The 16,874-nt window shown below is 43.0% G+C and overlaps 1 protein-coding gene across 3 annotated transcripts in view; it reads right to left on the reverse strand.

Moving 5' to 3' along the window:
- The window catches only part of ACACB (acetyl-CoA carboxylase beta), a 295,391-nt gene that overhangs the window by 121,739 nt on the left and 156,778 nt on the right, over positions 1-16,874 (reverse strand). For all 3 annotated transcript variants that reach the window (XM_069759519.1, XM_069759501.1, XM_069759510.1), the window contains exons 18-21: positions 13,490-13,640; positions 3,330-3,464; positions 3,019-3,165; positions 2,354-2,542 (exon numbers count right to left, since the gene is read on the reverse strand). In XM_069759519.1, coding sequence (XP_069615620.1) covers positions 2,354-2,542; positions 3,019-3,165; positions 3,330-3,464; positions 13,490-13,640 — 622 coding nt within the window. The remainder of the gene's footprint in view (positions 1-2,353; positions 2,543-3,018; positions 3,166-3,329; positions 3,465-13,489; positions 13,641-16,874) is intronic.

Consider the following 16,874-nt stretch of genomic DNA (forward strand, 5'->3'; position numbering starts at 1 on the left):
AAGATCCCTGATACACCATATCATAGTGTATAAACTATGAAAGATAATAACTACAGTATCCTTGACCTAAGATGCTTCATTAAATGGGCGACTACAGTACAGACCAAATGTTTGGACACACCTTCTCATTTAAATATTTTCCTGTATTTTCATGTATCCCACTTATTAAACCTGACAGGGCACACCTGTGAAGTGAAAACCATTCCCGGTGACTACATCTTGAAGCTCATCTAGATAATGCCAAGAGTGTGCAAAGTAGTCATCAAAGCAAAAGGTGGCAACTTTGAAGAACCTAGAATATAAGACATATTTTCAGTTGTTTCTCACTTTTTTGTTAAGTATACAATTCCACATGTGTTAATTCATAGTTTTCATGCCTTCAGTGTGAATGTACAATTTTCATAGTCATGAAAATACAGAAAAATCTTTAAATGAGAAGGTGTGTCCAAACTTTTGGTCTGTACTGTATGTGATCAAGGCTATTAACTGGCCGAAACGTCATTTTGCCTGTTGCTTCAGCAATCACTATTAATAAATTCTCACTTGAAGCATAATTTTCAGCTTATACGTGTGCAGTAATTTTTTTGAACTATTGTTTATGGGACCACTGGCCCCTTTCACTAGCACCGTCATTGTAATCTTTAAGTTGAGTGCTAGCCATCGTATCCTTTGGGCGGCACGATAAGACCGCTAGGATGGTTTTACTACTGGCTTACATAGTCAGACCAAAGCAAACGATGTGCACTGAGCAATCTATACTACTTCACTCAGTGCACATATGTTGCCATGGTCTCCACAGTTCAAGTTCCTGAATGTCTATGAGCTTTGTGAGACCTGGTGGCTCTGATGAGTGTTCTTGTCAGCACCTGGTGACTGTGAATAGCTAGGACTTTACTGCTATTCAGAGTCGCAGGAGCCGGATTCAGGGAACACGACTACAGCAGAAGTGCGTGGGAACATTTGGGCTAATAAATTGTTGAACGAGGTACACTCTCGTGTTTATTTCTCTCGTTATATGTTTTTCAGGTATCCATTTCTGGACTAAATTGGATTTGGTGGAGTACAGCGAACCTGTTTTTTTTTTTTTTCTCTCCAATAAATTGGTGAACCAGGGATAGTGTGGCGGAGTCTTTATTCAAGTAAATAAGTGTGTGTTTGTTTTTTTATTTTTGATTACTGGGTTAGTAATGGTGGTGTCTGTCACACACCACTCCACTACTAACCCAAGGGATTGATGCCAGCTGTGATTTTTGGCAAATAACGGCTAACATCAAGCTCAACTACAATTACCCATATTGCCACTGCACCAGAGAAATCGGGAAGAGCCAGGCAAAACACCAGAATTGGGGCATCTAATGTAATGCGCCAATTCTGGGGAGGCTACGGGCTGATATTTGTAAGCTGGGAAGGGCCCAATAAGCAGGGATCTTCCCAGCCTGCTAATTAATATAAGCCTGTAGCTGTCGGCTTTACCTTTGCTGGTCATCAAAAATAAGGGGAAGCCCCAAGTCATTTTTTTCATTCATTTATTAGCTTAATAGAAGTACAGTAAACTACACACACAAAGCGCTAATTATATAGCTTGATATCTATCTAGCTATCCATTTTCCCCATATCTAGCTAGCTATCCATCTACCCCATATCTAGCTAGCTATTTATCTACACTTTATCCATCTATCTACCCCATATCTTTGCACATCTCAACACAAACATCTGTCACTTCTATTCAGATACGTGTCACACGGACAGCACAGGGATGTCACACTATGTCACCCGTGTGCGGGACGTATTGACATTTGTGCTGCCTGAAAAAAAACGGACATGTCTACATGTGGGTCACATGGACATGTGTGCAGCAGTTCCATAGATTATTACGTGTTTGCATGTGTGTCTCCGTTAGGTGTGAAAACTGTCACCACATGTACTGATGTGTGAAGGAGACCTTAGGGATCACAACAAGGAAAGAAAAAGGGTTGTCCAAAGATCCCCACCCTGTGGACAAGGAACACAGCATGTCGAGTTTCAGGGAGAACAGATAACACAGGCTTTGCTGAAATAAGTGCAGGACAGAAGCTGATCCTGTGCTAATATATGAGCTAATAAATACAGATTGGCCATGGATACACAAAGAGCTTGAATCCAGCCAATGTTATGGGGAAAGACACCCCTCCAACAAAAGGAAAATCAGAAAATTGGATTGCATTTCAAGAAGACTAGTTTGAAGACTGAAAGTTAGTGCAATTTTATTTACCTAAGGTAACTGAGAAAAATCATTCTTTTAATGTGCAACCACAACACACTTGCTTTTAATGCAGACCAGTCCAGTAGAGGATACAAGGAAATGGCAGCTCACCTGTTGGCTGGGGAACTGACACAAGACTGAGGTGATATTACTGGCATACTGAGCCATGACTTTACGTATAGCTTTTTCTACAGTAGGTGGAATTCTTGTGGATACACTTGTCATAATCTCCTGTATCTCTAGAAGAGGAAGAGAAGGATCCCTCAGGGTCTTCATCAGCTTGTGCACCAATTCTTTGACCTTAAATGAAAACAGTTCAGTAATACATTATATCATAAGTGTAAGTAACAATGCCATAAATCACGCCTCATTATCTTTATCAAGCTGGTGTAATTTGTGCCATAAACTGAAACTGTCTTTCATGACTAGGATCATATTCATGTGTATAAGACCCTTTCTGCGCTTTGTCCAAGTAGGCGTGATCTCACTGAAAAAGGGAATGGCTTACCCGGTACTGGGCAATGGCCTAATGTGCCGTATAGTGGATCAAAAAATGTTCCAGAACTGTGAAAAACATTTCGGACGCAAAGTAAGCAAACTAAAAAGTGGTGTAAGCTTAGTCTAGACAGGCTTAAAATATGACAATATGAATTATCAAATAGCATAAACCATTATAATAAATGTAGTGCAATTTCAGACTCTCTAGTGACTAGTCAAAGTTTGATTGTCTAAGAAGTGCAAAATATTTATAAAGTAAAGTAAAATGAAAAACTAACTTTGGAAGTGAAGTATGGTTCTGGTAAACAGTATCCATTCATCACATTTATCAGATTCTCAAGGACATTGTGGAAGACCTGGTGAAGCTTTTCTCCAATGATGGGCAGGGTTTGCTGCGGAAGAAGGTCTCCAGTGTAAAGTTCTGCCTAAATATTAAATAGACAGAACAATTTAATCCACCACCCAAAAAAAAAAACATAAATAAAAATTGATAACTTGACAATTAGTGTTCTTTTTAAAGTAATAAAGACAGGATGTAAGATCACACATACAACTGTACAGATATCTGGACACAGTATCTATTACTTACTTGATGGACTTTTGATGGGTCATCCAAATCAATACGGGCCATAACACAACCAGATTCTAGGACAGCTCCAGGACGCTTTACATAGTGAATATGACCAGACTCCTGTACTAGTAATGTCATAACCATCTTCATTACCTGCAAACAACACATTGAAACATTAAGGCAAAAAAATGCATTGAAGCATATAAATGAAACAAATTAAAAATTTGTCTTTTTATAGTGCATTTTCTCATACCATCCACTGGGCAACACAGGACCATGGGATATAACTGTTGCCACTAAGAGGTGGACACCAAGTACGGTAATTAAGTTTTTGCGAGTCCCATCAGCAATACAACTCCTGCAGTCATTGACCTAATGAGTTTGTAGCTAGCAGTGAGAATAAATGCGTTAATTTGAGAATCATAGATACCGAGATTGATAACAACTCTTGTAGAGAACAGTCATAATTCCAATTTAGAAAAAAAAGGGTAACAATGGTTGGGCACTGTGTCACCCAATGGACAGTATGAAAATAGGACTCTGCGGGCCCATTATACTCTATCGAAGGCAATACTGTATGGAGGACAATGTTTGGCCCATTACACTGTATTGAGGACTATGTGGGGCCCATTACACTGTATAGAGGATTATATGGGACACATTACAGTGTTTGGAGGACTACGTGGGGCCATTATACTGTATGAAGCACTATAAGGGGCCATTATATTGTATGGAGCACTATAAGGGGTCATTATACTGTATGGAGCACTATAAGGGGCCTTAATTGTACATATATTGCATAGTACAAGTCTGCAATGACTTTAGTCTGCAGTGTAATTCCTATAAGTGTGTCCTAGAAGTGTGAAGATTAATTTAGAATTAAAACCAGAAGGATGTATACAGACTGTGCCCTGCAATCTGCCACCATTGCACTCTAACCAGCATGTCTATTCTTCCTACAGGTATGTTCATGCACCCAGCTCTCCAGCCTGCTCTCCTGCCTTGCTGTCTATGAAATGCACATAGTACATCACCCAACTTTCCACACAGACTTTCCTCTGCTCCTAGCATTCACATGGTATGTTCATGCACCCAGCTCTCCAGCCTGCTCTCCTGCCTTGTCTGTCTATGAAGTGCACATAGTACATCACCCATCTTTCCACAGACTTTCCTCTGCTCCTAGCATTCACATTGTATGCCTTTCAGCTAACCCCAGCTTTACCCTAGTGTTATTTATGACCTTGTTTACTCTGGCTTGATTGTATGCATCTGGTCCACCCTTAATTCTCTGACCAAGATGAGCAGAGACCACTCCTCTCTGCTTCACACCTGAATGCACTTAGTTGTACATATATTGCATAGTACAAGTCTGCAATGACTTTAGTCTGCAGTGTGATTCCTATAAGTGTGTCCTAGAACTGTGAAGATTAATTTAGAATTAAAACCAGAATTGAACCAAAAGGAAACTGAAGGTAACTGGACACAGTCACTGTAAACAATGTTTCTGTTTGTTTTCACTTTCACTCAATAATTCTTCACTTTCTGCAAACTCCCCTAATCCCTACTCCTAGTAAAGAACTGTTCATCTCCTCTTCAATCCTCCCCATCCATCTCACCTCCTCCTCAGAACTGTTCCTTAACATACAATCCTCTGTCTCCAAGCACAGACAGCCACCTCATGCCCTCTTCTGCTCCCACCTGCTAACACTTTTTCTGCTCCTTCTCACTGCTTGTGATATCTCTCCAAATCCTGGTCCTCCTCACCACATCCCCACAGTCAGTTCTACCTCCCATCCACGGTCCATTACAAATTTCCGTAACCGCTCTAACCTTATACCCATTCGCCTAGCCCCCACTTCCCCAGTCCCACTAACAGGAGCTCTGTGGAACGCTCGCTCTGTCTGCAACAAGCTTTCCTACATCCACAATCTTTTTTTTACTACCAAACTTTCCTTCCTCGCCATCACTGAAACCTGGCTCACCCCATCTGACACAGCCTCTCCTGCTGCACTTTCCTATGGTGGCTTCCACCTTTCTCACACACCCCGCCCCAGCAGCAAGCATGGCGGAGGAGTTGGTTTTTTCCTGTCAGGTACCTGCTCCTTCACCCCAATCCCACTGCCACCCTCTGTTACCCTCCCTTCCTTTGAGGCGCACTCTGTGCGCATCTATGCCCCCACCAACCTCCAACTGGCTGTCATTTACGGCCCCCCAGGGCCAGCCACCACCTTCTTTGACCACTTCAACACCTGGCTACTTCATTTCCTTTCTGCGGACATCCCCACTATCATCATGGGCGACTTCAACATACCCATTGACACTTCCCTCTCAGCTGCCACTAAACTTCTATCTCTCACTTCCTCCTTCGGCCTCACTCAATGGTCTTCTGCAGCCACTCACAAAGATGGTCACACATTGGACCTCATCTTCACCCGCCTCTGCTCCCTATCTAACCTCTCTAACTCAACTCTTCCTCTTTCTGACCACAATCTACTCACATTCTCTTCCCTCTCCACTCCTTGTCTAAAATGCACAGCCCGCAAACTTGCACACACTGAGAGAAATCTTAAACACCTTAATCTACATTCACTCTCTGAATCACTCCTCCCTCTCACAGACATAAGTTCCCAACACAATGCGGATGACGCTGCCGCTCTATATAACACCACAATAGCTGCAGCTTTGGAATCTCTTGCCCCTCTCACACATACCAAAGCTCGCAAAATCAACCGACACCCCTGGCACACCAGCCTGACCAAAGAACTGAGGCAAGCTTCCAGGGCTGCAGAGCGGAGATGGAAAAGATCCCACTCCAATGAGCACTTTATCGTATTCAAACAGTCCCTCACTAACTTTCAAGACCACACTCGCCACAGCTAAACAAACCTACTTCTCATTTTTCATATCCTCCCTGTCTCACAAACCCTAAACAGTTATTCAACACCTTCAACTCTCTCCTCCGTCCCCCAGCACCTCCTCCCTCCCCACTCATCTCAGCTGAAGACTTTGCCTCGTTTTTCAAGCAGAAGATTGAGAACATCACAAACAGTTTTAATCGACAACCCCGAGAGCCCTTCCTCCCAACTACCCAGCCCTCCACCTCGAAAACCAACTTCTCCACCATTACAGAAGATTGACTCTCCACTCTACTCTCAAGATCGCATCTCACCACCTGTGCACTTGACCCGATCCCATTTCACTTCATCCCAACTCTAACCCATCTCTTCAACCTATCATTAACAACTGGTGCTTTCCCCTCAAGCTTTAAACATGCCTCAATCACACCTATCCTCAAAAAGCCTTCTCTTGACCCATCCTCTGTATCTAGCTATCGCCCTATATCACTTCTCCCCTATGCCTCAAAACTACTGGAACAATACGTCCATCTTGAACTGTCCTCCCATCTATCTTCCTGCTCCCTTTTCGACCGCTTACAATCAGGCTTCCGGTCACACCACTCCACTGAAACTGCCTTAACTAAGGTCACCAATGACCTATTAACCGCCAAGAGCAAGCGACACTACTCTATCCTCCTCCTGGACCTGTCCTCTGCCTTTGACACAATGGACCATTCCCTATTACTACAGACCCTCTCATCCCTTGGCATCACAGACTTGGCCCTATCCTGGATCAAATCATACCTAAATGACGGAACATTCAGCGTCTGCCATTCATACACCATCTCCTCACCTCGCCCCCTATCTGTCGGAGTCCCGCAAGGTTCATTTCTAGGGCCCCTGCTCTTCTCCATTTACACTTTTGGCCTGGAACAGCTAATAGAATCTAACGGTTTTCAGTATCATCTCTATGCTTATGACACACAGATCTACATCTCTGGACCAGATATCACCACCCTACTAACCAGAATCCCTCATTGTCTATCCGCTATTTCATCCTTCTTCTCCGCTAGATTTCTAAAACTTAAAATGGACAAAACAGAATTCATTGTCTTTCCCCATCTCACGCGACCCCCCCAACGAACCTATCCATCACAGTAAACGGCTGCCCACTCTCCCCAGTCCCACAAGCTCGCTGTTTCGGGGTAATCCTTGACACTGATCTCTCCTTCAAACCACATATCCAAGCCCTTTCCACTTCCTGCCGCCTTCAACTCAAAAATATTTCACGGATCCGTACATTCCTAAACCAAGAATCTGCAAAAACCCTAGTCCATGCCCTCATCATCTCCCGCCTCGACAACTGTAACCTCCTGCTCTGTGGCCTCCCCTCTAACACTCTTGCACCCCTCCAATCTATTCTAAACTCTGCTGCCCGACTTATCCACCTGTCCCCCTGTTATTCCCCGGCCTCTCCCCTCTGTCAATCCCTCCACTGGCTCCCCATTACCCAGAGACTCCAGTACAAAAGCCTAACCATGACATACAAAGCCATCCACAACCTGTCTCCTCCATACATCTGTGACCTCGTCTCCCGGTACTTTCCTGCACGCAACCGCCGATCCTCACAAGAGCTCCTTCTCTACTCCCCTCTTATCTCCTCTTCCCACAATCGCATACAAGATTTCTCTCGCGCATCACCCCTACTCTGGAACACTCTACCACAACATATCAGACTCTCACCTACCATCGAAACCTTCAAAAAGAACCTGAAGGCCTACCTCTTCCGGCAAGCCTACAACCTGCAGTAACCACAGATCGACCAAACCGCTGCTCAACCAGCTTTGCCCTCACCTACTGCATCCTCACTCATCACTTGTAGATTGTGAGCCCTCGCGGGCAGGGTCCTCTCTCCTCCTGTACCAGTTGTGACTTGTATTGTTCAAGATTATTGTACCTGTTTTTATTATGTATACCCCTCCTCACATGTAAAGCGCCATTGAATAAATGGCGCTATAATAATAAACAATAATAATTATACTGTATGGAGCACTGTGGGGCCATTATAGTGTATGATGCACTAAGTGTAACCATTATACTGTATGGAGGACTCTGTGGGCCTATTATAGTCTATGGAAGGCAATACTGTATGGAGGACAATGTTTGGCCCATCACACTGTATGGAAGACTATGTGGGGCCCATTACACTGTATGGAGGACTATGTGGGACACATTACAGTGTATGGAGGAATATGTGGGGCCATTATACTGTATGGAGCAATATAAGGGGCCATTATACTGTATGGAGCAATATATGGGGCCATTATACTGTATGAAGAACTATACGGGGCCATTATACTGTATGGGGCGCTATAAGGGGCCATTATACTGTAGTGAGCACTATGGGGCCATTATACTGTATGAAGCACTAAGTGTAACCATTATACTGTATGGAGGATTCTGTGGGCCTATTATCCTGTATGGAAGGCCATGCAGGGACCTGTTAAACTGTATGGAGGACAATGTTTGGCCCATTACACCATATGGAGCACTATGTGGGGCCCATTACACTGTATGGAGCACTATATGGGGCCATTATACAGTACTGTATAGAGCACTGTGGGGCCATTATACTGTATGAAGCACTAAGTAAAACCACTATACTGTATGGAAGATTCAGTAGACCCATTATACTGTATGGAAGGCAATGCAGGGCCCCGTTATACTCCACTATGTTTGACCCATTACACTGTATGGATAACTATGTGGGGCCATTATACTGTATGGGGGACTTTTTGTGCCCATTATAGTGGATGGAGAGCTGTGTGGTGATTACAGTTGAAGAATTATACTGTGATGGATCACCATTATTTGTTAGGAGGACTGGGGGAGTACAGTAGGGTCATCATATAGTGTGTTTGGAGGGTACTGTGGAGGTATCATACTGTGTTTGGGGGGCAATTTTGTTTGCATCATACTTTATTATCGGTTTTATTCAAGGTTTTTATCCTTTGTTAATACATATTTAAATTAGAAAAAACGAAGAAAAAACGAAACAAAGTCCAAAATGCAGTATAAATTACAATATTTATTAAAATATATATAATATAGTTTAACGGTGGGAAAAAATACCATAAAAAGCACAACACCAGGGACATGTAAATGGCAGCATTAAAAATAAGTTAAATATATAACCACAGTGTAAGAACAACATATATGTGCATGTCAATAAGCCATAAAATATATAGCAAGCAGATTTACCAAATGAATATTATAAAGTGCATGTGCAAATTTAATTAATTGGTGGCAAAAAGAAGCCCGAATAAAGATGCTGATAATAAATATTGGTGCAATCTATTGGCGCTAAATCCGGCAAGTATATAGTATAATAGTCATAGTGACCAGTGAGCTATAAAGCACCCAGCGGGCAAGCAAAAAAAAAAAAAAATGCCCCCCCAAAAAAAAAAATCGGAGTAGAGGTCAAAAAGAAGCCACCTGGTATTACCTGCTGAATGAGATGAACGTCCCTGGGATGTGCCGAACCCTGACACGCGTTTCGGCGTCTGCCTTCGTCAGGGTCAGGACCCTCTGTCCAGCTACCAGAGACTGTGGACACAGACAGTCGCTTCCAATGTGGGATGCCTAGCCACTGCAGGCCCCATACTTTGTACGGACTTACACTTACAATTTCTGTGCCTGCTGGCACTTCCTTCTATGTAACTCCCCTGATGATTCTCCATGACTGGAGTTGAAACGTGTAGGGATTAAGAAACTGTATTTCAAAGGATTAAGGACTCTGCCTTCATATACATTGGGTGTGTTGGTCCCTTATAGTGAGGTCCATTTGGGGCCTGTCCTTGTCAGGACAGGAGTTACACAGGGGCCACAGGGTAGATATCTGAACTTCAGCCCTGCCTCTGCTTCACAACCCTGGATCTCTATTGTGTCGTTCGGAAGTACACAGTGTCCGGCAGCATGGGTGCCATATAGTGCTCTGCACCGTTCATATTTCCCCATAGCTGTGCCATATAGTGCTCTGCACCGTTCATATTTCCCCATAGCTGTGCCATATAGTGCTCTGCACCGTTCATTATTGCCCCATAGCTGTGCCATATAGTGCTCTGCACCGTTCATATTTCCCCATAGCTGCCATATAGTGCTCTGCACCGTTCATATTTCCCCATAGCTGTGCCATATAGTGCTCTGCACCGTTCATATTTCCCCATAGCTGTGCCATATAGTGCTCTGCACCGTTCATTATTGCCCCATAGCTGCCATATAGTGCTCTGCACCGTTCATATTTCCCCATAGCTGTGCCATATAGTGCTCTGCACCGTTCATATTTCCCCATATCTGTGCCCCATATAGTGCTCTGCACCGTTCATATTTCCCCATAGATGCTCCACATAAATCTGTGCCATTGCTGCTGCTGCAATTAAAAAAAAAAACACATACAGGTCCTTCTCAAAAAATTAGCATATAGTGTTAAATTTCATTATTTACCATAATGTAATGATTACAATTAAACTTTCATATATTATAGATACATTATCCACCAACTGAAATTTGTCAGGTCTTTTATTGTTTTAATACTGATGATTTTGGCATACAACTCCTGATAACCCAAAAAACCTGTCTCAATAAATTAGCATATCAAGAAAAGGTTCTCTAAACGACCTATTACCCTAATCTTCTGAATCAACTAATTAACTCTAAACACATGCAAAAGATACCTGAGGCTTTTATAAACTCCCTGCCTGGTTCATTACTCAAAACCCCCATCATGGGTAAGACTAGCGACCTGACAGATGTCAAGAAGGCCATCATTGACACCCTCAAGCAAGAGGGTAAGACCCAGAAAGAAATTTCTCAACAAATAGGCTGTTCCCAGAGTGCTGTATCAAGGCACCTCAATGGTAAGTCTGTTGGAAGGAAACAATGTGGCAGAAAACGCTGTACATCGAGAAGAGGAGACCGGACCCTGAGGAAGATTGTGGAGAAGGACCGATTCCAGACCTTGGGGAACCTGAGGAAGCAGTGGACTGAGTCTGGTGTGGAAACATCCAGAGCCACCGTGCACAGGCGTGTGCAGGAAATGGGCTACAGGTGCCGCATTCCCCAGGTAAAGCCACTTTTGAACCATAAACAGCGGCAGAGGCGCCAGACCTGGGCTACAGAGAAGCAGCACTGGACTGTTGCTAAGTGGTCCCAAGTACTTTTTTCTGATGAAAGCAAATTTTGCATGTCATTCGGAAATCAAGGTGCCAGAGTCTGGAGGAAGACTGGGGAGAAGGAAATGCCAAAATGCCTGAAGTCCAGTGTCAAGTACCCACAGTCAGTGATGGTGTGGGGTGCCATGTCAGCTGCTGGTGTTGGTCCACTGTGTTTCATCAAGGGCAGGGTCAATGCAGCTAGCTATCAGGAGATTTTGGAGCACTTCATGCTTCCATCGGCTGAAATGCTTTATGGAGATGAAGATTTCATTTTTCAGCACGACCTGGCACCTGCTCACAGTGCCAAAACCACTGGTAAATGGTTTACTCACCATGGTATTACTGTGCTCAATTGGCCTGCCAACTCTCCTGACCTGAACCCCATAGAGAATCTGTGGGATATTGTGAAGAGAAAGTTGAGAGACGCAAGACCCAACACTCTGGATGAGCTTAAGGCCGCTATTGAAGCATCCTGGGCCTCCATAACATCTCAGCAGTGTCACAGGCTGATTGCCTCCATGCCACGCCGCATTGAAGCAGTCATTTCTGCAAAAGGATTCCCGACCAAGTATTGAGTGCATAACTGAACATTATTATTTGATGGTTTTTTTGTTTGTTATTAAAATACACTTTTATTTGATTGGATGGGTGAAATATGCTAATTTATTGAGACAGGTTTTTTGGGTTATCAGGAGTTGTATGCCAAAATCATCAGTATTAAAACAATAAAAGACCTGACAAATTTCAGTTGGTGGATAAGGAATCTATAATATATGAAAGTTTAATTGTAATCATTACATTATGGTAAATAATGAAATTTAACACTATATGCTAATTTTTTGAGAAGGACCTGTACTCACCTTTCTTGCTTGCAGCTCCCAGCGTCCGGGCCCGGCGTCTCTCCGCTCTGACTGATCAGGCAGAGGGCGCCGTGCACACTATATGCGTCATCGCGCCCTCTGACCTGAACAGTCAGAGCGCAGAGACGCCGGGAAGATGGAGTGGCGCCCGGCGGCTGGAATGGGGACAGGTAACTATGACATACTTACCTGGTCCCGGCGTCCGGCTCCTTCTCCCGGACAGCTGGTCTTCGGTGCCGCAGCCTCTTCCTCTATCAGCGGTCACCGGCACCGCCGATCAGAGAAATGAATAGGCGGCTCCACCCCTATGGGAGGTGGAGCCGCCTATTAATTTCTCTAATGAGCGGTCCCACGTGACCGCTGAAGAGGGGAAGAACTGCAGCACCGAAGAACGTGGGACAGGCGGGGAGCGTCAGGATCGCTGGAAGCCGGTAAGTATGCCTCAGCGCCCTCACCCTGCCACCCACCTTGACTCGAGTATAAGCCGAGAGGGGCACTTTCAGCCCAAAAATTTGGGCTGAAAATCTCGGCTTATACTCGAGTATATACGGTAACTTTTATTTCAATTTTAATGTAAAGATCAGGGAAATGAGGTGGTGGGAAACTGATATTCCGTTAAGTCAACATCAAAAAGTGAGGTAGATGATCACCTAGGAACTACAGTTACCTAAATAACTCCGTGGTGGTTTCCACTCATACCAGCAAGGTTCATCCCTTGGTACTTTTCCATTTTTTTGAGGCAGATGGCACCAGCAGGGTCAGAAGCAACCGGCGACCCTATAGCTGGAGGAACGACAACAGAGTAGAGCTCTGCTTTGCCTCCTTTTTTCTTGAGGTAACGCCAGTAACATTGGTGGTTAAAGCCTCACTGCTCTTCCCTCCTCATGTGGGACAGCAGTGTGATTATTCAACTCTGTATTCCCACCCTAATGGGAGAGATGTAAAATACAAAGATGTCTTTCCTCATGCAGACATGCAGATGCCAAGCTAAAACGGATTCAGCTAGTATCTGTAGGCGAGGTACAGCTGGTGGGATGAGCAAACACTTCACTCCTTCATATCTGCCTTCCAGTGGAAGAAGCTATAACACGGTGCACCTCAAAGGCATAGGTGAAGAAAGGTTTTCTACTGTGTTTCCACATATTGTTTATCTTCCTACTTTTACTATTATTCATGATATAATTTGTGAATTCTCATTTTTATTATCCTGAGCATCATAACCGATTGAATAATTAAATTGCAGTAAAACAGGTAGTGTTGCAAAGTACCTCTATCTCCGCAAAGCAATCTCCTGCACTGACATGTGACCCATCCTCTACTGTATATTGAAGTAATTTTCCAGTAGATGGTGATCTCAATACAGTGGGGTCTTTTTCCTTTTCAAAAACACACGTCTTGTTCCCGATCGTGACACGATAGCTGCAAAAAGAAATAAAATAGGAAAAACCGTTGTTAACAATATTTTAAGAATATTCAATTTGGTTTCAGCGTTTTCATATTAACATTATGAAACATTTTAATAACTTTTACCAAGATTTCTCCTGAGTTTCAGCAGATATTACATAAGAGCTGCATGTAAGTTGCTATAAAAGGCATTTTACTGCTCATACACCTCAGGCAGCTATTCATCCAAATTCCATTATAAACACATACGCTCTCAGAGGTAGTCATAGGTAGAGTGTATTTTCAAGTACAGGAACTAACACAGAGCATGCTAAAATCCAGATCGATTTTCCTGCTATACCCACCTTCTGTCAGGAAACAACACTACTTTAAAGGACAATCTTGCAAAAATGACCAGGTTTGATCAACTTTACCACTTCAAGTCATTTTATAGAAAAATGTGATGGACACTTAGGTAATTAGCTTGTTACAACACATAGCTATGTTACTGATGAGGAAACCTTTGCAGCAAGTAGCAATGCTAGTAAGCAATACTATTGTTTTAACGGTGTGGGGTGGCAAAGGTGTGCAGATTTCAATAATTGTGAAAATGATACTCTTTTCTCTATCGCTCCATTGGGGAACACAGGAAACAATGGGTGAATGCCGCAGCCACTAGAAGTGAAAAATTACAAAAGCATGTAAAAGATTGGCGTCCCTGGTCAAAATTACTGTTATTATGAACAGTTAAGCAAGTTGAAATGAAATGATCTCTAAAAGGCCTAAAGTTAAAAAGGTCACATTTCCTCTATATTGTACGCAAAAAGAAAAATATTCTATAAGTATATATACTTTTACATTTTAAAAATCACAAAAAGGAAAATTCGTAGATGTAAAAGTTTGGGTACTCGGTGTTGGTAATACCTAGCAGCACCCCCTTTTGCAAGTATCACAGCTTTTAAATGCTTTTTGTAGCCAGCCAAGTCTTTCAACTCTTGTTTTAGGGATTTTCATCCATTCTTCCTTGAAAAATTCTTCGAGCTCTGTGAGATTCCTTAGTCGTCTTGCATGCATTGCTATTTTGAAGTCTAGCTACAGATTTTCAAAGATGTTCAGATCCGGGGACTGTGAGGGCCTTTGTAAAACCTTCACCTTTCGCCTTTTGAGGTAGTCTATTGTGGATTTTGACGTGTGATAAGGATCATCATCCATTTGTAGAAGCCATCCTCTTTTCAACTTCAGCTTTTTTACAGATGGTGTTATGTTTGCATCAAGAATTTGTTGAAATTTTATTGAATCCATTCTCTTTTAACCTCATTTGTCCACATGACTTGTTTCCAAACTGCATCAAGCTTGTTTAGATGTTCTTTTGCATACTTCTGATGCTGAATTTTATGGTGAGGACGCAGGAAAGGTTTTCTTCTGATGCCTCTTCCATGAAGGCAGTACCTGTGCAGGTGTCTCTGAACAGTAGGACAATGCACCACAACCCCATAGTCTGCTAAATCTTTCTGAAGATCTTTTGCAGTCAAGCGGGATTCTGATTTTGCCTCTTTAGACTAACCCTGAAAGCAGATATCACTGAAATTTTGCTTGTTCTTACAGACCTTATCTTGTCCTCCAGTGTACCTATTAACTGCCATTTCTTAAATTACATTTTGAACTGTGGAAAGGGCAACAGTTTGCTTTCTGGGCCACTACAATTTTCTTTTTCAGAGTGCTATGCAGCTGCTTAGAAGAACCAATTGTTGCTGTTTTTTGGCACAAGGTTGGAGGAGGCTGGGTTTTTATACAGCTGGGAAATATGCATCACCCGGAGCTTCCTAAAGATAATGGCAAACAAGCCATAACCCTAACAGGCTAATTAAGGTCTGAAACCTTGGTTAAAATTATCTGAAAACAAAAATCTCAAAGAGTGACCAGACTTTTGCATCAGCCCATTTTCCTTTTTGTAATTTTTAAAATGTAAAAAATTACAATATATTTTTTTTACCTAAAATACAAAGGAAATGTGTCATCTTTAACTTTAAAGGTACCATCACACATAACGATATCGTTAACGATATCGTTGCTTTTTGTGACGTAGCAACGATATCGTTAACTAAATCGTTCTGTGTGACAGCGACCAACGATCAGGCCCCTGCTGGGAGATCGTTGGTCGCTGGGGAAAGTCCAGCACTTTATTTTGTCGCTGGATCTCCAGCTGACATCGCTGAATCGGCGTGTGCGACGCCGATTTAGCGATGTCTTCACTGGTAACCAGGGTAAATATCGGGTTGCTAAGCGCAGGGCCGCGCTTAGTAACCCGATGTTTACCCTGGTTACCGTTGTAAATGTAAAAAAAACAAACACTACATACTTACATTCCCGGTGTCTGGTCATGTCCCCCGCCGTCAGCTTCCCGCACTGACTGGTGAGCGCCGGCCAACCGTAAAGCACAGCACAGCGGTGACGTCACCGCTGTACTTTACGGCCGGCGCTCAGTCAGTGCGGGAAGCTGAAGGCGAGGGACATGACCAGACACCGGGAATGTAAGTATGTAGTGTTTGTTTTTTTACATTTACAACAGTAACCAGGGTAAACATCGGGTTACTAAGCGCGGCCCTGCGCTTAGTAACCCGATGTTAACCTGGTTACCCGGGGACTTCGGGATCATTGGTCGCTGGAGAGCTGTCTGTGTGACAGCTCTCCAGCGACCAAACAGCGACGCTGCAGCGATCGACATCGTTGTCGGTATCGCTGCAGCGTCGTTTAGTGTGACGGTACCTTAAGCCTTAGAGATCATTTCATCTTCAACTTGCTTAACTGTTCACAATAACAGTAATTTTGACCACGGGTGGCCAAACGTTTACATGCTACTGTATTATCGACCAATTGATATGTACATGTGAGAACTGGGTGTACTCTCATCCCACTGGGAACGCATTACACCATGCATCTACAGTGGGGGAAATAAGTATTTGATCCCTTGCTGATTTTTTAAGTTTGCCCACTGACAAAGACATGAACAGTCTATAATTTTAAGGGTAGGTTAACTTTAACATTGAGAGATAGAATATCAAAAATAAAATTCAGAAAATCACATTGTATAAATTATAAATTTATTTGCATTTTGCAGTGAGAAATAAGTATTTGATCCCTTACCAACCATTAAGGTTGCCGTCACACTAGCAGTATTTGGTCAGTATTTTACATCAGTATTTGTAAGCCAAAACCAGGAGTGGAACAAATAGAGGAAAAGTATAATATAAACATATGCATCACTTCTGC

The sequence above is a fragment of the Ranitomeya imitator genome, chromosome 1, assembly GCF_032444005.1.
Source record: "Ranitomeya imitator isolate aRanImi1 chromosome 1, aRanImi1.pri, whole genome shotgun sequence".
NCBI classification, from domain to species: Eukaryota; Metazoa; Chordata; class Amphibia; order Anura; family Dendrobatidae; genus Ranitomeya; species Ranitomeya imitator.